At 37.9% G+C, this 23,502-nt stretch overlaps 1 protein-coding gene across 1 annotated transcript; it reads left to right on the top strand.

Moving 5' to 3' along the window:
• Positions 1-4,180: 4,180 nt before the first annotated feature.
• LOC111894177 (uncharacterized) lies at positions 4,181-5,622 on the top strand. Its single transcript, XM_023890260.1, has 2 exons — positions 4,181-4,981; positions 5,059-5,622. The coding sequence occupies exons 1-2, from the start codon at positions 4,181-4,183 to the stop codon at positions 5,620-5,622; spliced, it is 1,365 nt and encodes a 454-aa protein (XP_023746028.1).
• Positions 5,623-23,502: the final 17,880 nt, after the last annotated feature.

Genomic DNA, 23,502 nt, shown 5'->3' on the forward strand with positions numbered 1-23,502 from the left:
ACTCCTAATTCAAATCTTTTCCATTTGTGCACCAGGAGGCTTCTGGAAACCCTAAGGAACTCCACGAAACCATCCATTATATGGATGCTTCTAGAATTCCTTATGTTGTTCAACTATTGAACAATTACAATTCATCTCTTGCACCATCAATTAAATCCACTTAATCCCGAATTAATTCTAGATTTATTCTGATTAATAATTAATCAATTCTAATTGATTGCATATTAATTTATTAATCATATAAATTAACAAATCAATTATTTAACAACTGATCTCATATTAATTTATTAATCACATAATAAATTAACAAAACAACTCTCTATTTCAATTAATATATTAATAACATAATATATTAACAAAACATTTTCGCATAATTTCCAATTAGTTTATTAATCATATAATAATCTAATAAATTATAATTCCCTCTCATAATATCATTTCTAGCTATTTCTATTAATGAGAGCAACCAAAATGGACTTTAATTCCAATTACATAAATATACCAATTTAATTACTAGCTTAGACACCTTAATCCAACGTCCATTTCCGTTGGAAAGTTAGTGCGACGCCATCTCTTGATTGTGTTTTTGAGGTGTTTGAGCTTAGCCGCCATTAGCATGTCTGGAGTAGCAAGTACCTTGAATCGTGTCCTTGTGTTACGCACTAATGAATCATATCCATCGCAGTGCATCCACCCATGAAATAGTCGGAATGGGATCAGGCCAAAGTTGAGCCTTCATGTTGAGAGGAGAATGGGACAATTATCTGATAGCTCTCTAGGCAAAGTAGTGATAGAAGAAGATGGAAAGGAGCTGGTAAATTTGGGACATACAAAGAATCAATAAAGTTTGTTCAGTTTCAAATCTATTGTTCTATAATTAGTGAAACAATGTCCCCTATCCTGAGATCATGGAGCCCATGGTTGTGAATAAACTGGTTGAAGCTATTAGCACTCAATCTGCAGAATTGCGAATTTATTCTTTCTTTCTTTCTGTCTTCGAACGACGTTAAAGTCTCCAAAGATCATCCATGTGCCTTGTTTTTCTTTTTTATGTTCACTATATCATCACACAATGTTCTTTTTTCTGTCGGAGTTTATGGCCCATAATTATTTGATATGTTAGTCTCCCCTTGCACCCTAACCAACGACCAATTGTGATGAGAAAGTGTCTTGACCTAATGACTTCAGTGATGTTGTAAATTTTATCGTCCCAAATGCTTAGTAAACCCCCTGATCTACGAGTCGCTTGTACCCCTACGTGTCTGAATTCGTTGTGGTCACAAAAGTCATCGACATCTATGTTGTTTGAGTCGCAGAGCTGCGTTTCTTGTAATCCCATATATGAAACTTCATGCTGAATTTTTAAGCGTTTCGATCCTCCCCAATACCTCTAATGTTAAGAGACATTATATTCATTGTAAATTGATTGATACGCCGATTTTCCTAATAAATTCAGTGACAATCGGATTTCCAGATTCAATTTCAAAACCCGACTCTTTCCCAATTTCCGCTGTTTGTTCTGCTTCGTGAGAGTATGAGGCACAATCGCTTTGCTCGTGTCCTAACAGGGGGTTATTTTGGACAATTCTTCTACTCATGCTAACAGTTGTGATCGTCCCAACACTGCCAATTGTTGGATCATTGAGGTTAACCATGGGTGTGATGAATTAAGGGGATTATCTCGAAGTGTTGCTATCCGCTCTCCGTCTTTTTAAACTGGACCATCTTACCCAGGGCACTGTCTCTCCAAGACCATTAGGGATTGGGCTTGTTTTGATATTAGACGAGAATAGGCCAAAACACCAGGCAAGAACTAGCCGATTTGGTTGACTTGGGCCACATGAAACAGGGGTCCAGTTCGAGAGTTCGAGATGTTTGGGGGGTTCTTGATGCTCCGAAAATTGAATTTAGATTGTTGTCGTTGGAATTTAAAGAATCATGGATACGAGTTGTCGCTGCGTTATCCACCATTCGGGAGAGGATACTAGGCGTCGTTTAGGGAGTACGAGGAACATCAGGATCCACTAATTTAGTAATCGAGATTCGATTAGCGCTGACGGTAGGACATTCCGGCGACATATTCTATGGTTAAGGCGGTGGTTTGTCATATTGATAAATTTCGCCCTCTTCCATATCATCTCTTGCGTCTTGTTATTGGACGCATGTTTCAGAGACACCTTCGGACTCTTCATCTTCCTCATCATCCTCCTCCGACTCGTATGGGTTACTAGGCGAATCAAAACAAAATGGAAACCAATCCTCATCAAACTCAATAATGCCAACACTCATGACGTTTCCATACACCGATAACATTATCTCCTTATTTATTCTTTTTTTTTATTTCTGTAATAATCTTAATCTTAATGTCCGACATGTCAACACGATAGAAGATCATCGTATGGGGCAATGGTTTTCCCATATATACCGGCTATTAGGGATGAGAGTGGGTCCAAACCCGAACTGGTAGACCCGGACCCGGAAAACCCGGGAACCGGTTAACGAGATTTTTTAGAACCGGAAACCGGACAGGTATATAGGAATCGGTTCCGGTTCGGTTCCGGGTAAGGTACCGCGTAAAGTGGGTCTAGAACCGGAAAACCCGAAAATATCAAAGTGGGTCGAATGAAACCAGGTAAAGTGGGTTTAAAACCGAAAACCCGGGGAACCGGGTAAAGTGGGTCGAATGCATGTTTTAAAGTTTCTCAAAATATAAAAATAAAGCTGAGAAAAAAAAATTCGCGGCTTTCATATCCCAACTTTGTGAGACTATAAATCAATGAATATGAAACCAAAAATGACCAAATTATAGTCTTAAATCATGTACAAACTCTATACTATACTTTGGAAAAAACCGCATGCTATTCCGACTTCAAACGAATTAAATATGTATGTTTTAAATCTATCACGAAATACAAAGAAAGCTGAAAAACATAAAATTTTCAACTTTGATATCACGACTTTGAGAGACTATAAGTCAATGAATAAACACCCAAAAATAACAAAATTATAGTCTAAAATCATGTACAAACTATAAACTACACTCTGGAAAAAACCTCATGCCAATCCAACTTCAAACAAATGAGATATACATGTTTTAAAACTATCACAAAATATAAAAAAAGCTGAAAAACATAAAATTTTCAGCTTTGATATCCCAACTTTGAGACACTATAATTCAATGAATATAAACCTAAAAATGACAAAATTATAGTATAAAATCATATACAAATTATAAACTATACTATGGAAAAAACCTCATGCTAATCCGACTTTAAACGAATGAGATATGCATGTTTTAAAACTATCACATAATACAAAAAAAAAAAAAAAAAAAAAAAAAAAAAAAAAAAAAGTTGAAAAACATAAAATTTTCAGCTTTGATATCCCGACTTTGAGAGACTATAAGTCAATGAATATAAACTCAAAAATGACAAAATTATAGTCTAAAATCATGTAAAAACTATAAACTATATTATGGAAAAAGTTTCATGCCAATCCGACTTCAAACGAATGAGATATGCATGTTTTAAACTTTCTATAAAAACCGGTTCCGGCCCCAAAAACCAGTTCCGGTTCCTAACATGGTTCCGGTTCTTAAATCCGGTTTACCCGGACCCGAAACCCGAATTACCCGGAACCCGGATAGAGCCATTCATTAAACCCGGGACCCGGACCGGTTTTACATGTTCCGGTTCCGGTCCGATTCCGGTTCCGGTCCGGTTTTCCGATTCTCATTTTCATCCCTACCGGCTATGTCCTTGAAGTTCTGTTCGTATGGGGCAAGTGGAAATACGATCTCTCTCTTGTTAAATTGATCTTAATTAAGCCTCTAACTCATGCTTAATTTAATGATAGAATAGTTGAAGTATGTTGTATCGCGATTAACTTACAACGGTCCATACTATACTTATTCGCGTTCAAAAATCATTCACATAACGAAATCTTTCCTTTTTCCTTGCACCATGTCCTAAATGCAATGAAAAAATAAATCTTTGGCGAAATGAAGAAATTTTAGCCTCAAAATAAATTTTGTTGACATACCTGAGCCCAAATTTTATAAAAACTTGTGTGTGTGTATATATATAAGCATACAATTTCGAACTAAACCCTAAAAAAAACAACTTCATGTGGAAAATAATTAACGACAAATTGAAGAACGAAATAAGAAAGATTTGACGAAATGTACCCGCAAAAGCCTAATAATTTAACAAATCGATTAAATCTATGCAAGATTTTGGCGATTGCAGGCTTCACCCTTTTCATTTTCTTCATGTATGTTTCACATTATCCAGTTTTACCTAATTCGATATCTTCCGACTGCCTTTCATCTCTCAAGAAAACATTCGATTTACCTTCTTCACCACAACAAGTATCTGCCACAGACATCACCCAACTGGTATTCGCCATCTCAGGATCCGTCAAGGCATGGCGGGACCGGAGATCATATTTCCGGGAATGGTGGCGGCCAAACGTCACAAGAGGATACATCTTCTTCGACAAAAAACCAACCCCAGATCTTCTCCCATGGCCATCGGAGCTTCCTCCGTATCGTATCTCTGAAAACACCACCAAGTTCGATGTATACTTGAGGCATGTGAAGCCTAATGTTATCAGAATCGTGAGAACAATCCTGGAAGCGCATAGAGAAGGAGACAAAGATGTCAGATGGTACGTTATGGGAGACGATGATACAGTTTTCTTCGTGGATAATTTGGTGGAGCTTTTAAGGAGGTATGATCATACAAAATATTATTACATCGGTGGTGTTTCTGAATGCGTTAAGTCGAATTTTGACTTCTCCTTCGAGATGGCATTTGGTGGTGCAGGATTCGCGTTGAGCTACCCGTTGGTGGAGGCTTTGGTCGATAATCTTGATGCATGCATCGGAATTTACCCGTTTTACTACGTTAGCGATCAGATTTTGAGCGCTTGCATTGCTGATCTTGGTGTTCCTCTTACTCCTGAAAGAGGATTTCATCAGGTAATTAAGTTTCAATCAATCAACCAAATCTCATCTCGATCGACGCATAAAAAAGCCATAATCTTTATGATCAACAGATTGATTTGGTGCATGATATATCTGGGTATCTATCGGCGCACCCACAAGCACCATTGATCTCCCTCCACCATCTCGATATCGCGTTTCCAATCTTCCCCGGAATAAACCGCCACACGTCCGTCGCACATCTCATGAACGCTGCTAAATTTGATCAATCACGACTTCTTCAACAAACCGTTTGTTACCACAAGGAAAAGAACTGGGCATTCTCCATAGCTTCGGGCTACTCTATTTACATTTACGAGCAATACATCCCACGTAGCATTCTCCGAAGACCTTTCGAAACATTTACTCCATGGAGCTTGAAACGACATCCACCTGATTACATGTTCAATACGAGATTATTAGTTCCTGATGATCCATGTGAAACTCCTCATGTATTCTTCTTTCATTCTATAAAGAGACTCGGTAATGATAACAATACAACGGATGAAATCGTGATGACTTACATTCGATCCATGCAACGTCGGTTGCCCCCTTGTTCTTCAAATCACTCCGCAGATTATATTTCGAGGATTGAAGTTTACTCTCCGGCATCAAAATTAAGCTTTGTAAGCTCATGAATTCCCTAATCACTAAAATTTCACCAGTTTCAATAAAAGTTTCTTTTCAAAAAACCTAATTTAAAATTCAATATTTAAGAATTAATGCGATAAATTTTTAATCAAATAAAAGGCTTCGTTATACTTTAATTTTACGTACAATTTGCACTTTCTTGAACCGTGAAACAACCATGTATATTTATTTTATGATTCAGGTTGAAAATAGAGGGGAATGTTGTGATGTATTGGATGTTGACGACAGTAGAACAGCAAAAGTCAAGATCAGGGCGTGCCAGAAGAGTGAGATTATGGCTTAGACTACAAGTACATACACAATTTGTTCATTAGTATTTTTTTTAAAATAATTGTTATTATTATTATTAGTGTAAGAAGTTATTATTATTATGATTGTTTATTGTTTATTTTTATTTATTATTATTTTTTTTTGTATTTTATGATGTATAAACTGTAGGACAATTAGATATAAACATTTATTTCTATAATTATTAAAAACTTTTAGTACAACAAATCTTGAGGTCATTGGTTCAACTCTCGTATAATTATATTTGTTGTTTCAAAAATGAAAAATCTCTAGAAAAATTCCAAACTTTTAATCCAATTTATGATAAACTTCCAAACTAAATTTTATTTACAGAAAAATACAGAATACCGGTTAAAACTTCGAAAAAACCCTTTTCGGCTGGTTTTGAAGATTTAGCTGATATTTTATCTTTTTTTGTTAGTTTGCTTAAAATTTTGGGACTTTTCCGGAAACTACCTTATAACCAAAATATTAGGACTTTTTTGAAAATTACTATTAAATTAATGGATATTATTATTATTAAAAATGCATTTATAAACATAACAAATATTTTTATTATAAAAAAAATACACTTGTTGCTAATTTCTAAGAATAATTTTGTGGTCTAAGTATACTCCTCTATTGCTTATTAACCACATCAAACTTTCGACGTTCATCCTATGCATTGTTGTAGATATGATAGTGAGATGTACTCAGTGAATGTTCTTCTAATGTTGGTGTTCCTCTTATGTTGTTTAACCTAACTACCACCCAACATCCATACCTCACACGGTAACAACCATAAGCTAACACACATCTATCAAATGTGAAAAAGTGAATCGTGAATGATAATTTATATGGAAAAAAGTGTAGGGTGATTATCTATTCAAAGTTTATTTTTCACTATGTTTGTAATTTGATGGGTGTTATCGAATAATGTATGGAGGTTAGGTGGTATTTACGTTAAAGAACATAATGAAAGATCTATATATTCAAGAATTATTATTTAATGATATTTTCTATTAACATGTGATCATATACCGTTACATCTAATAGAAAGCAGACACTTATTGATTGTGTATTAATAAATATTATCAACTCTTGTATTTAATTGAAGAAACGTACATAATACATCTCACTATGACACTCACAACGATACATATGAGGAACATAAGGAGTTTGAAGTGGTCAACAAACAATAGACCATATCGACCATTCTATTCCTAGAAATTAGAAACAACTATATTTCATTTGTTTATAATAAAAATTATTTGTTATGTTTATAAATGATTTATTAATAATAATATCCATTAATTTCATAGTAATCTTCAGAAAAGTCCTACTATTTTGGTTATCAGGTAATTTTAAAAAAATCCTAATATTTTGAACAAACTAACAAAAAATGACAGAATACAAGCTAAATCTACGAAACCGGCCAAAAAAGATTTTTCGAAGTTTTAGCCAGTAGTTTGTGCTTTTCTCTAAACAAAATTTAGTTTGAGACTTTTTCATAAATTTGACAAAAATTTTAGGACTTTTCTGGAGATTTCCCTTTCAAAAAAATGAATTTATGCAGTTTAAATAAATGGAAAAATATGATACTTTTTTCAACAACCCTAAAATTATATTAAGAAAACTTTTAAAATTAGGAAAACTAGTCGTGGGATGGGTAGAGATGAGACAAACATGCGGTGGATTACTTTTAGCGGATGGGGGAGATATGAGACAAACATGCGGTAGATTACATTTAGCGAAAAATATGTATTTTTTAACCACCCTGAAATTATATTAAGCACAAGGGGTAGTAAGAAAACTAGGAAAACTAGTCGGTGGATAGGGGAGAGAAGAGACAAAGATGTGGTGGATTAGTTTCTAGCGATGGTATTTAGCATAGCTAACACACCAGTCGAAGTAGTGTTACCACACCAAATGCGGTGTCAGGTGACACTAACGGTAGTTTGCAATGGTGGTACACATTCCCGTTGTAATAATCATTAAAATTTAAAGACAAAACTGCAAAAATGGTCTCTATGGTATGTGTTTTTTTGGATCGATGGTCCTTTCGATCAAGGTTGTATATGGTTTGGGTCCCTGACCAAACTGAAAAGACTATTATACACTTCTTCTTTATTTTTAGTATTTTATTTAATATCTAATAAATATTAAAAGGAAATGTCCTCCCACCCCCCACCCACACACATACAAACACTTTGATCTTTTCATGTGATTACAACCTCCTTGTTACATCCATTTTGATGATTTCCATAGTACAATACGAAACATTCAGACTGTACTCTATATGTGCTTTTTATTTCACCACAATAAATGATTAAGAATTCATCTAATTTGTGTAAAAAAATTGTGAAGCAGAGATCTACAATAGTCGCACTCCTTATTCATTATCATTACACCCTATTCGATTGTCTTTCATCCCTTTCTCGGCAACCATCACCCACCAAACTATAAATCAATGGCATTGGCGGTCTAAGAGTTTTAATAGATCGATGTGTACTCCGACCATCGTCGATTTACACTTTGACCGCAACTACCAATACCCACACTACCTCTCCTATCTCCGAAAGTCCAAAACCTACACCTGCTGTGAAAATCGAGTTCGATAAACAAATCAGAAATGGATAAATCTTCCCTAAATGGGATTTTACAGTGGACAAGGTGTAACATCCAAAATTTGTATATTTAGAAAGTGCAAAAGAATTGCAAAGAATCGGAAAGTAATGAAATAAATTTTATGCTCGAACCATGATGTCCGTGTAACGAGATTTAGAGGAATCTATCGGGTGACGTTTCCCCTTTGGGAGATAGATGTTTAACAGAAATGATGCATTGGTAGATTGATTTTGTTCTTTGCACATTGGTAAAGACTTGGGGATATTGCTAGGCCCTAAGTATAAAAATGGCAACGGTTCAACACCGAAATTGTCCCTTAATGAAACACTACAACAAAAATGATGTACTACTACACTTGTTGAAAATCGCTTTGCCACATTTAGGAAAAAAAATGTGACGGTTTCGTTAAAAATTGTGGCAAATTGACATTGGCAAAATCCTAGATTGTTTTCACCACATTTTAAAAACGTAACGGTTATCAATGAGATCATTAGTATATATATATATATATATATATATATATATATATATATATATATATATATATATATATATATATATATATTGTCACATATAGAAATATAATGTGGCGAAAAGGTAATACCTATGGTCACATGAACTGTTTTTATGACCATATGTATCATTTAGCGACACATATAGAAATCTAATGTGGCCACCTGTAATACCTATGGCCACATGACTTGTTTGTATGACCATATGTATCATTTAGCCACATTTAATAGACGTGACAAACCATGTGGTTGTAAGCATATTATGGTGGAATTTTTTTAATTGTTTGTGTGTCCAAATGTATCGTTTAGCCTTAATCGAAAAATGTGGTCAAATATGACCATCGGCCACATATTTGTGTTCGTTTTATCAAAAATAATGTGAAATGGATTCTAATGTGGCTAAAGGTAATACCTATGGTCACATGAACTCTTTGTTTGGCGATATGTATAATTTAGCCACGTATAATAAACGTGACAAACCATATGACTTTAAGCATTTTATGGTGGCATTTTTTTTAAGTTTATGTGTCCAAATGCATAGCATAGCCTCAATCGAATAATGTGGCCAAATATGACCATCTAACCCATATGACTTACTAACCAAACATCCAAAAAAATAGCCAAAAGATTGTGTTTATAACAACTACCACCTAACGATACGTTGATACCTATGAAAATGGCACACTGCACTGTACTCCCTATACCAACGACAACCAGAGCAATAATCCAATAACAAATCAATCTCGACAAATTCATCAAAGGCCTGTTCGGTTGAATGATCATCCTCTTCACATTGCAAGATGATATCATTTTTTGTTGTCTTATAAGCAAGTGATATATTCACCATAAACTGCTTCACATTTGTTGAACAATCAATAAATTCTTCATCATGTGGTTTCATTACACCCATATCATCTTCAAGTATCTTCAAACCTATAACTAAACATTAGAAATAACAATAATCCAATTTAACAGTTTAAATTTGCCTTCCATATATAAAACAACAAAATATACTTAATTCAAGATTTTGATATGAATACTAAAGTTATAGTCTTACATAGATAACACCTTCTACAAATTATCAAAATATATTAACAATAATGTGTATATATACTATATATACCTTGATAGCATAGAGGTTGTGTAATGTCCCAAAATTAAAAACCAAAAATTTCATTTTGATAATAAAATCACCAATCAAACATGTTCATAAATCCATAAGGAAAACAAAGTATATCAAACCAACATCCCTAGATACATCAGAGTCAAGTAAAGCGGAAATCATGGGGTATGTATGTGATGTGATCATCCTGAGCTCATCCCCTTCGATCCGGAAGCACCTGAAACATAAAGTGAAAACCATAAGCACATAGCTTAGTGAGTTCCCCCAAAATACCGTATACCATACACATCTGCCAACTCAAAGCTGTGTTGGGTCTATTTCAACTCATGTGTCCACCCAAAGTCATACCGGGTCTATTTTACCCCCGAATCTACTTCAATTCATGTGTCAGCACAAGGTTGTACCTGGTCTATTTCACCCCTCGGTCTATTTCACCCCAAATACATATAGCAAACATACACATAAAGATATAACACATATAACAGGAGTGACAAAGACTACTGCTGAAAGTCAAGCAAATGATCGGGCTGGTGAACCAGATAATCTGTAACGCTCGGGTTTCAGGGCTAAGCATTTTTGTCAATGTAATAGTCTAGGTCAACTCTTGTAACTCTTTTTGAAGTAATAAAGATGAAATATTTGAGTATTATGTGAATTATGTGTGTTTATGTGTTTATTATCTAATTATAAATGTATAATTAATAAAGAATAAAAATAAGCGTCAAAATTAAAGTGTGAGATAATCCCGATATCTCTACATAAAGTTGTAGAATATGTCTCAAGGTTTCCATACATATAAGGAACGCCGAAATCCGAGTTATAACGAAGAAGTTATGACACGTCGAAGTTTCGCAACAAAACCGGCACGGTACCGGGAAGCGTGAATAGTGAATTGACGATAGAGCGAGATTTAGCCTTAGCGATCTAAATGAAAGTCGTAGAATATGTTACACTAAGAACATCGATAAAAAGAACGCCCAAATCTGACTTCGTATGAAGAAGTTATGATTTTTCGAAGTTTCGGAATAGCAATGTACAGCCCGAAATTCGAATATTAGATCGAGTGATTTTTAGCCGACACGACCTAAACGAGAATCGGAGATCTCGTTAAGAGTAGCTTAATGAGAAAAATATGTGCGCAAACGGATGTCGGATGAAGAAGTTATGAGGATTTAACGGGCCAATCCTGTCCCGGACTGTTAATAATATAAAATTTAAAATTGATTCAAAATTAGCCGACAGAGTCTAAACGGAAGTTGTAGAGTACGTTCCCACCTTCGCGTGGATATAAAGAACGTCGAAAACAGAGGTCGTACGCGAAAGTTACAAATTTTTAAAGTTATAAAGTGAAATTGCGAAATCTGATGCTACAACGATGACGTGGCAAGATCCTGACCGACGCTTGCTGATCACGGCTCGCTTCGGATGGTCGACACGTCGCCTCTCGGACGCCCAGCGTTCGCATCGGACGTCCAGCGTTCTCCTTACGTGCCGCGTGCGAGGACGGAACGCCTCGCGTACTTCAGCCTCCTGCGGTCCAGCTTTAGCCACGTCGCGCCCTTCAGAGAATGCCACCTGTTGACCTTATCCGAACCATTACACCCATCGTAGGTCCGAGGTACGCCCAGCATACCGAGGCCTCGCAGGCTATAAAAGGGGGCCGAGGGTTCTTCTTTTCTCACACCATTTTTCACTTCTCTCTCTACAAACTTTCTCTCTCTAAGTGCTATAAACACCCCTAAGCCCTAGATAAAACCCCTAGCACCCTAGGGAAGCCCCGAGGCTCCCGGAGTCCCGAGAAAAAGGAGTCTTTTGGTTTCGAAACGCTGCTCCAATTAAGTTCCGGTTTTCAATAAAATTCGCAGTAAGTGTGCTACGCTTACGCAATTTTTAATATAGCTTTCAAATAATTATAGGAATGTTATTAGGTCTTTAAAATAATTATTTGGGCTATTATTATGAGTTATATTGACTGTTATTAACGCTTATATAATAATAATAATAGTCAGACAATTAATTTGTCGCGGTTATCGTTAGACTAAACTCTAGTGGTATCGATACTAGGTTTTATCGAAGGAAAATCGTTTTGAGAGTATTGAAGCATTGTCCGAGTGCTGAGTCACCACCTTTCAGGTGAGTGCATAGTTACTTTCAACTTACACATAGATATGAAGTATTTTATACGAATTACGTGCTATATGTGCATATTACTTGAATACTTGCTATCTATGTTGGATGAACATTATTATACATGTTTTCAATGATTTAAACTGTAAATGTATTTTATATCTACGAAAATGTTGGGGTAAAACATGGGTAGATGTAATAGGTGATGTGTGATAAAATGATGAGAGGCCTCGATGTTGATGTTGTCGATTCTGTCATCTAGCGGAGTATGGATGACGACCACGGACTCTTCTAGACAGTCCAGTGGAACACTAGCAGGCTCACAACCTGTAGGTGTTGTGAATGATGTGTTCACCGGTGTACTTCATCCCCCACATGGTTGCCTTTAGGACATTTATTGTTGAGGAATCCCCTTAGCAGTAGTGTCCGTCTCGATGATGATCCTTAGGCTAGGTCCCTTATGATAGGTGTTTAGGGACGTAAAGTGAGGATAACGGGAACGGGAAATCGGGTTATTGTTGATTGATGAAATTAATAAACTTATTTATTGTGGGTTGAAAACCCTATGTGCTCACCAGGCTCCAAAGCCTGGCCCACTCAGTTTTATATATTAGAGGTAGTGGCGCTTGAGCATAGATATGATGTTGGACGAGGGATTACGGATATAGGCATGTAGATATGAAATAATGTAGTAAGGCTTATATGGTACTGTTTATGCTTTTGATCTGTACGAACATGACATCCCAAGTCTTTTAATGAAATACATTTCTATTGAAATGCTTTTGATAAATCTTTATCATATTTTGTTTTGGGACAAATTCCGCAACACTTTCATTTAAAATGTAACTCTGTTTTTTAAACAAAGCATAAACAAACCGGTCTTTTCTGGCCGTGATTTTGGGGATGTCACATAATCACCGCACTAGATAATCAAATAAAGATCCCAATTAATAATCAGGACATAAACCATAACTAGGAATCTAGTTCATTGGTCCAATACCCAGGGTGAAAGACCATTTTACCATTTCCTTATTTGGCCCAAAACCAAGCCCCAACCTAATGCCTCTAAATGCCCAATATGGCCTAAATACCTAAATGAGGCCCAAAGCCCATTATGGGCCCAAACCCAAGAAGGCCCAAAGCCTAACAATGACCCAAAGTAAAAAGGACTAGTGGCCCAATAAGGCCCAAAACCCTAATAGTCTTAATATAGCCTAAAACCCAAAAGTCAAATGTAGCTGAGTACGCCTGACATACTAAGACTTGCGCCCAACGTACTCCCTCTATGGCGAGTACGCTCAACGTACGAACTGGGTACGCCCCACGTACTCCACGTCCAACCGAACTCACCAATAAGTGTTTAATCGATTAAGCCACTAAGCTAAATTCTCAGATCTGTTCCTAAATGATGACTTAACACATAAAGTTGGCAACTTCACACCCTTTCATGACTTAATGGGACCCAATACTAAAAAGAACCATAAAATTAATCCTAACTCATGCATGGTCCAAGATAACTCACCAAGATTGCGTTTTTTTTAACAAGGGTCCTCAAAAATGCTAATATCTACCATCCTTAGCTTTTGGAGTAGCTCATACTCTAAAGCATGGCTTAAAGGACTATAAAAATTATAAAAACAAGCCCTAACTAGATCTATTAAGAGAACAATCAAGTTAAGAGCTTTATACCTCCAAAAGTTTGCAAAATTGATGAAGATGCTGGATCTTCAACCTCCATGTCCACCATGGCTTCACCACTAAGCTTCACATCCTTAAAAGGACCCAAAAACACTACGAGATCACAACAATGGATCACAAACACTCAAATAAAGGCTAGGGTTTCCTTCTTATGATTTGGAGAGGTGGAGGTTGGTCATAAGAAACTCCCAAAGCAACTTAATGTGTTTAAATCGGGCATATATAACCCCTAAACATTAGGGTTTGCCCCAGACGAGCGTACGCCCCGCGTATGTGGGTGCCTCCATGATCCGGACCAACGAGCTAGTATGTCTAGCGTACTCATAGAGTACACACAACATACTTGGCTAGGGGCCTAATTGCAAGGATTTTTAAAATGAAGGACTTAAAGGGAAAACCTGAAATGTTGTGTTTCAATTCTCCCCCACTTGAATCAGACTTCGTCCTTGAAGTCTGTTGCTGCAAATAACTCTGGGTAATGCTCCCTCATCTCGACCTCGGAGTCCCACGTCGATTTTGAACCCTTGCGGTATTGCCACTATACTTTCACCATCTCAACAACCTTGTTCCTCAAGGTTTTCGTCTTCCGGTCAAGGATCGCCACCAGTCTCTCAATATAATTCAGGCAATCATCCACCTGAATATCCTCTAATGGAACCACTACGATATCATTAACCAAACATTTACACAACTGAGAGAAGTGAAACATGTTATGGATCTGACTAAGCTCCTAGGAATATCAAACCGATAAGCAACTCGACCCACCTGGGACAAAACCCTAAAAGGACTGATGTACCTGGGGCCCAACTTGCCCTCTTCCTAAATCAGATGACACCTTTCCAAGGTGACACCTTCAGGAGAACCATATCCCCAACCTGGAACTCAAGATTTGATCAACGCTTGTCGATATAACTCTTCTGTTAATCCTGAGCTGTCTGAAGTCTACCCGAAACCTGCTAAATCAACTCGGTAGTCTTGAGTACCATTTCAGTACTCCACATGACTCACTGACCAACCTCACCCCAACATATCGGGGTTCTGCACTTCCTCCCATAAAGCATCCCAAAAGGAGGTTGATCAATGTTGCCATGATACCTGTTGTTATATGAAAACTTTGCCAAAGGGAGATATATATCCTAACTCCCAACAAAATCCAATACACATGCCTGAAGCATATCCTCCAATTTCTTGATAATCCGCTCACTCTAGACAACATTCTGCACGTGGAAATTCATGCTGAAGTGCAGACGACTACCCAACTCCTCGTGAGACCGGACATCCATGTCCGAAACCACTGAAACTGGCACCCCATGCCATGTCACAACCTCTCTGATGTCGATGTTGGCCAACTTCTTCGCATAGATACTCTCCTGAATCGGAATGAAATGCATGCTCTTGATTAATTGATCCACGATGACCCATATCAAATCCACTCCGTGCGCTATCCGTGGCAACTTCGTGATGAAATTCATGGTAATCGCTTCGAATTTCGAAATGGGAATGTCTAACAGTTGCATCTTGTCGTGAGGTCATTGATGCTCGTCCTTGACTTTCTTGAAAGTTAAGCACCTCTCTATGTACCATGCCACATCCCGCTTCATACATGGCCACTAATAATCAAGCCGGAGATCTCTATACATCTTTGTTACTCCAGGATGAATAGAGAATCTCGACTTATGAGCCACTTCCAAAAAAAATTGTTGTGCACTGACCTAGTACAGAACCCACACCCTCCGATGAAGGGTCAATAACCCCCGTCTATCATAATAAAAAGAATTCACCTGACCCACAATGCGCTCACTCTTTTGGTGATCTTCCTTCATATCCTCAATCTGAGCCTCTCGAATCTGCTCTAAGACTGGAGTAATCACTGTCATCCTCAAGCACACATCTCTAATCAGAGCCGCGACCGCCTTGTGGCTGAGAGCATTCACCATTATGTTAGCCTTCCCTGGATGATAAAGGATCTCACAATCATAATCCTTCACCACATCCAACCACCACATTGCCTCATGTTAAGATTCGACTGATCCATCAAATACCTCTGGCTCTTGTGATCCATGTGGGTAGTACAACGTACTCCATAGAGGTAATGCCGCTAAATCTTGAGGGTGAACACTACAGCCCCCAGCTCCAAATTGTGTGTAGGATAGTTCGCCTCTTGAGGCTCCAGTTTCTCGAAGCATAAGCAATAACGCGACCCCTCTGCATCAGAACTACAACTAAACCCGTGATCGATGAATTACAATAAACCAAAAAATCCTCAACACCCTCAGGTAGGGTCAAAATCGGCACATCACACAATTTTTGCCTCCAGGTCTCAAAAGTTGCCTACTGCCCAGGCCCCCAATGAAGCGTGACGGTCTTCTTCGTCAAAAGATTCAAAGGAACCGTTATCTGGGAAAATGCTGAATAAATCTCCAATAGTAACCTGCCAAACCAAGCAAACTCCGAATCTCAGATGGAGACTTTGGAACCTCCCATCTCATCACCACCTCGACCTTGGCTAGATTGATCAAAATACCATTCTGGTTGACAAGGTGCCCCAGAAACTACAATTCGCACAACCAAAGCTCAGATCTGGAGAACTTCGCACACATTCTCTCCCTCATCAAGGTCTCCACTACCTCCCAGATGCTCCTCATGCAGCTCCTGGGTCTTAGAATACACCAAGATGTCATTGATAAACACAATCACAGTTTGCTCCAACATGGGTCTGCATACGCGATTCATGAGGTCCATGAATGCATTTGGAGCATTGGTGAGCTCAAAGGGCATCACCACGAACTTGTAATAACTATAACGAGTATGGAATGCTGTCTTCTATATATCCTCCTCTCTAACCCTCATCTGATGATAACCCGAATGCAGATCACTCTTGGAAAACCAAGATGCACCCAGAAGTTGGTCAAATAAGTCGTCAATACTCAGGAGTGGATAACGCTTCTTCACTGTTAGCTTATTCAACTCCTGGTAGTTGATACACATCCGATGTGACCCATCCATCTTCACAAACAATATAACCACTCCCCATGGAGAACTACTCGTCGGAATGAACCCTATGTCTAACAGCTCCTGCAGTTTTGTAGACAACTTCTGCATCTCTGGAGGTGCTAACTGATAAGGTGCTTTGGTTATCGGAGCCGCACCAGGAACCAAGTCAATCAAAAACTCCACTTGCCTCTCAGGAGGTACTCCACACAAATCATGAGGGAACACATGCGGATATTCTTGAACAACTAGCACATCATCCACAGCCGTGTTACCCTTCTCCTAGGTAACCATAAAACCAGACCGCGTTGAACACTCTCTCCCTCGACTACTAAATCTCCCCCACTTGGGGTCTGAATACAGACCATCTGACACTCACAATCAGTCACTACCCCATTGGGGCTCAACCAATTCATCCCCACAATAACCTTGATTTCATGCAAAGGAAAGAGAACTAAATAAATTGGGTACCATTCACTAAAAATCTCTAGTACACATCCTCGATGAACCCTCGATACCCGGACAGAAAGATCATCAGCAATCTCAACCTCTAATGGACAATCCAGCTCCCTCAAAGCATCGGCAAACCTCATGATGAGGGCAAGAGATACAAACGATCGAGTAGCCCCCGAATCAAACAATACCCAAGAAGAGATACCGTTCATAAGGAACAATCCTAAAACAAAACATACAAATATAAGTAAAAAAATTAGCATAAATAAATAGATAAAGGGAAGATACATACCCATCACGACATCAGGTGCTTCACGAGCCTCCTCGGCTTTTAGCTAAAAAGCCCTGCTCCTCACAACAGGCGCATCCGCCTTGCCCTGGCTGCCATCTGTAATCCTCAAAGTCGTCAGAGCGGCAGCTGCAACCGGTCTTGCCGTTGCTAGACTCGAACAATCAGCCTTTTTATGTCCCCAATGATTGCAATGGAAGCAAATCATGCTCGATCCTTGGGTAGTGGTTGTGCAATCTCAAACAATATGCCCAGTCTTGCCGCACTTATGGTAGCCTAAACCACCACCACCCCTGCAAGCTCTATTTTACGTCTTGCCGCACTTGCCACAACATCTGCCGCCCTGCCGGCCTGTTGATATCGAATCAAATACCTTGGGCCTCTTGTCCGAACCCTCTGAACCCTGCACCTGATCTGACTTTATCTTCCTCTCCATCTCCAAGTCAATCTCCCTCTATCTTGCGCACACTGTCATATCCTCTAGTGTCTTGCAACTGGATCAGCTCACAAACTGCCTAATATCGTTCCTCAGCATCTCATGGTACTTCGCGCTCTTCATCTCCTCATCCTCTAAATATTGTGGAACCAATAATGCCCTCTCACAAAACATAACAGTGATCTCTACTACAGTCTCAGTAGTCTGGTGAAGTTCCTAAAACTCTCTCGCCAACTGTTGGACCTCAATCATAGGTGTGAACTTAGCCCAAAATCTCGTCACAAAATCTCCCCACGTCATGGACTTAATTGCATCGCCTCCTAAGGCGTGTACAACCTCCTCCCACCAGTCTCGAGCTTTGTCTTTTAGAAGATAGGATGCCAGTCTGACCTTCGCCTCCTTAGGACAAAGACTAGATCGGAAGGCATTTCCTACGTCTGCCAACCAATGCCTGCTCGCAATCATGTCCTTCTTCCCGAAGAACTTCGGAGCCCTTCATGCCCATAACTCGTGAAAAATCAAAGAAGCACTCCCATCATCAACACCATCTCAGAATGAAAATCTCCCAAACGCTCATCCATAATCTCCAGAATACGCTCCTTAAGTATGCCAAATATCATAGGAGTCTGCTCAATAATATTGTGGGTAATCTCTGATGAAATGAACTCCCGCATTTTATCATCAATATGTCCGACCCTAGAGCCCAAACCTGAACCCTCACCAGCACCAGAACCACTACCAGATCCTCCTTATGTGACCACCATGGTGAAAATAGACCATTCAAATCATCATAACACACCCAATTATATATACATCAAGGAATCCTACACTCTAGAAGCTTCCTGGTATGATCGCAACTTTCCTTGAATCGAGTATAGATCCTCTGCATCTAGTTGTAAGGGACCATACTACATTCCATATCTATCCATACTTTCCTTAAGGATCTCTGCATGTCCTCCAGGTTACTTCCTTATCAACCCAACAATTCTCAATATGACAAGGCTCTTAGCACCGAATCACCTCCTAGGTCTTCCTAGGGCAAGCCATACACTACTCTCCGCCATCAGCTGCAGAAGGAACTCCCCTAACAGCCTTTAACTAGCTCACAAATACAATTACATATCACTGACGCCAGATAGTTCTTTGAATGAAAGGTTTCACACTACAATAGTTGGACTCAGACAAGAGCTACGTAATAGAGTTAAAACCTAACCTTATAAAATCATCTAGTCTTTAAAATATGTAACTTAGCATATTCACTTACTATTTAGCACAAGTTAATGGGAACTCCTAAAATCACAAAGCAAGCAGCATTCGAGCATTGAGTAATAAGAAACAATCATAACCTAAACAGGCCATCCAATCACTGACTGATTAGTACTAGGATGCAAGTCTACAAGCTCATACAGTAGGCATACGAAGGGCATCTCTCCTATATATTATGTGATGTTCACTTCACTAACAATCATTGTTTAACTTGTATTAAAAGGGTATTATCATAATTTATAAACCTTTGAAGTTGCAAACTGACATGGGCCACCTCTATTTTCAGGATTTTGATACATTCAATACAACAATTGTTTCCTCAATATATTATGTGATGTTCACTTTACTAACAATCATTGCAAGTGTAATAATCTTCAAGGTATCTCCTAATTTACAAACTCCCAAGTTTTTACATTTTTTAGCAACGTGGCAAAATACAGGAAAAAAACGTGTACTTTCATCATTTTATCCATTTAGCCACTTACCTATTTTATGTTATGATAAAATCATTAAACTGTTTTTTTATAGATTCAGTCCGTGAAGTAAAATTATTATAATCATTAAAAAACAAAAAAAAAAAAAAACAAATGCAGGATTGGAAATATCAGAAGGCTAGTGACATTTATGGCTATTAGCAAGTTATTTGTTGCCATTGTGAACATGAAGACAGACTTTTGAAAGATGTTGGCCTCATTTGCATTGATTTTGGAATCAGGGTATCATCCTTCCATTGATTCATCAGTTTTGGAAAGAGGTGTGAATTCTTTACCAAATTATATATCACTGAAAATTGTTTTTTTATTAATAAAAAATCAATGAAAGTACATTGTTATTCCATATATATAATGCGATTCCAAGTTCCAACAATATTGTGTTATATAGCTTTTTTATTTGTGTCTGGGTTTACGAAAAGCAAAGTTGCTATTGTGTTTTCTTATTAATGACTGGGTTTAAGAAAAGCAAAGGTGTAGTCCTTAATTAAGAAATCTCATATTTGATAAGTGGGTGAAAGGGTGAAAGGGATAGAAAGATATTCGATCTGTTTTCTAAATGAGTAAAAAATGAAATCTTAGTCCCTCCACTCCCATAGTATTGCTTCTTTTAAGAAACTATCCTAGTTTGTTTAGTTTATAAAAGCCAAAACGTGAGGTAATCCATATTCTAGTATTACTCAAGGACTCCATGTGACATCCCCAAAATCTCGGCCAAAAAAGACCGATTTTCATTTATGCTTTTAAATATTTTCAGAGTATGTAACAATAGCAAAGTTCAGGTCAAAATTTAAACTTTTATAAAACCGTAATTGATTATACTAAGTGGTAAATATTGTAACAAGGTTTTCATACATATAAAGAACACAAAAATCCGAGTTATAACGAGGAAGTTATAACCATTCTAAAATTCCCGACAAAACCTGCAACACCGATTAAACGAAAAACGCGAAGTTTCAATACAATAGTTTTTAGCCTTAAGTATCTAAATAAAAGTTATAGATAATATCAAACCGTGAGCGTACATAAAAAGAACGTCCAAATCTGACTTCGTATGAGGAAGTTATGATTTTTCCAAGGTTCGGGTATAGCAGTAGACAGCTAAAAACTCGAAATAGAGCTCGAGATACTTTTGACCAAAACAACCTAAATGAGAATCGAAGGTCTCAACATTAGTAGCGCAACGGCGAAAAGTCTGACGAAAACGGACATCGGATGAAGAAGTTATGGAATTTTAACGGACTTTTCGTGTCCCGGCCCGTTAAAAATAAATAATTAAAAATAAAGTCAAAATTTGCCGATGAAGTCTAAACGAGAGTTGTAGATCATATTTTTAGCTACGCGTGCATATAAAGAACGTCGAAAACGGAGCTCGTATGCGAAAGTTATGGATTTTACAAGTTCGGGGTCCAAAATCCGAGGCTGTCAGGCCCCACGACGTGGCACAAGCTTGCCGCGACCCGGCAAGTGACTGAGGGCATCCAATCAATGGAAGAGGATAGGTTTGACTCCCCACGACGTGGCCATCACTTTCCACGACGTGGCACACCCCAAAAATTCCCCTATAAGTAGATTTCAAGGGCTCCGAGTTCCATTGTTCAGTTCCTTTCTTTCTCGCGCCGAAACTCTGCGTTTAAGCCCCCGAGACCCTCCCAAAGCCCCGGTTTTCACCTTCAAGTCCCGAAGGAAGGTTTTGTGTTCACGAGATTCCCGAGAATCCCGATATTTTCCCGCGTTTCCAACTCTTCCTGTCGAAGTTCTGCTCGATTCTCCTCTCGACTACTTCAAATCAACCACTTCAATCAAGTGAGTTCATACCCCTACAACCACACTTTAAATGCTTTTGAAACACTTTTAAGGGGGGGAATACAAGTAAACACACAACAAAAATCGTGTGAAACATCGATCTTTTTATATACTTTTCATACTGTTGTTTTAAACTATCTTATGAAGTTATTATCATGCAAAACACCTCACAACACAACTTTACCCTCTTGGGATACAATATGTTTTACAAATAGAAATAGGTTTTATTTATACGTTTTCATACTACATCATATCAAGAGTAACCATTTCAAATATAACATGATGCTTTTACAAGAAAACTCAACTCATCATCACGTTTTTGTAACACAGTAGAAAACGAAATCATTTCATACGAACGATTTTCATCATATTACTCGTGAACTTGTTGTTAGCAATCATGTGATGGCATATGGCTTTGTTTGTACCAAACGAAAGTCCTCACCTATAACCAGAGTCTCCTGGAGGGAGAGCGTGACAAGTGTCTATAGATCTATACGGGGCTGACAACTCCGCACCCTGACTGTTAGCTACAGTCCGTCATTTGGGGTGACAAACATCAACATTAGGTACTGCGTCTAGTATGGTTATGAGGAACTCACAACACGCGGAAACAATGACTCATGCACGTAGTAATACTTAACTCAATCATGCTCGAGGGGTAATAACTATATTCTAGGGTATTATCGGCATGATCAAAACTCAGGTTAAAACACTTCCACAACTAGTTTTGCTTAACAATAAGACTACACTTCATACTTACAAAACATTCGGGTCTTGGTAGAAGACTACACTTCATACTTACAAAACATTCGGGTCTTGGTAGAAGACTACACTTCATACGTACAGAACATTCGGGTCTTGGTAGAAGACTACATTTCATACTTATAGGAAAATAAGGGATTTTTCCTGGTTCAAATACATTCATTTTGTACAATAACGATTTACAACATCATTCTTTTGAGCATGTCATAGTTTCTTATAGCTTATAGTCTTGGTCATTTGAGACTGCATTTCACTTTTAGGAAAATAAGGGATTTTCCTGGTTCAAATACATATAGTACATACAACAATCTTTCAAACTCATTTCATACATCTAATAGAAAATAAGGGATTTTCTGGAAAACATACAAGCACTTTCGAATGGCATACATTTTCTCAAAACACCACTTATGAACTCACCAACTTAAATGTTGACACTTTTTCTTTGAAATAACTTGTATTCTCAGGAAACCGCTAGACCAGGTAGCAACTACTTTTGAAGACTAACGCGCTGGCGTTAGTAACATATTTTGGATCACCATATTGTATTTGATTTCTTTTGCAAACATGTAACATATACAATCATGTAAACTTTTCAAATATATTTATATTATGGTGGTGTGTACTTTCTTTACTATTCAATTGTTATGATATTTGACATGACGTCCTCCGCCCCCGAACGTTTCCGCCGTTCTGGCTTGGGGGTGTGACAGAGTAAATCCTTTTGATTTGAAAGAGTTGCGAAATTTGTTCCCAAAAACAAAACATGATAAAACAATGTTTACCGAAGCATTTCATAAAAGAAATGTATTTTCATTATAATCAAAACTCGGGGTGTCATGTTCCGATACAGACCAATTAGCATAAACGAATACATTACAAGTCATTTAACAAATATAAACATATGCAGACTTGTAAACAAAACAACTTGATGGTTCATCCATCTCATGCCCTTCCGCCACTTCCTGTAATACAATTTAAAACTGAGTGGGTAAGGCTTGGGAGCCTGGTGAGTATATAG

Source organism: Lactuca sativa, chromosome 6 (assembly GCF_002870075.4).
Source record: "Lactuca sativa cultivar Salinas chromosome 6, Lsat_Salinas_v11, whole genome shotgun sequence".
NCBI classification, from domain to species: domain Eukaryota; kingdom Viridiplantae; phylum Streptophyta; class Magnoliopsida; order Asterales; family Asteraceae; genus Lactuca; species Lactuca sativa.

What these genes read in the sequence shown, in the direction of transcription:
- LOC111894177 (XM_023890260.1), top strand. Translation starts at nt 4,181, where the DNA reads ATGTACCCGCAAAAGCCTAATAATTTAACAAATCGATTAAATCTATGC. An exon ending in CTGAAAGAGGATTTCATCAG is followed by an intron (nt 4,982 to 5,058) that starts GTAATTAAGTTT and finishes TATGATCAACAG; the next exon opens with ATTGATTTGGTGCATGATAT.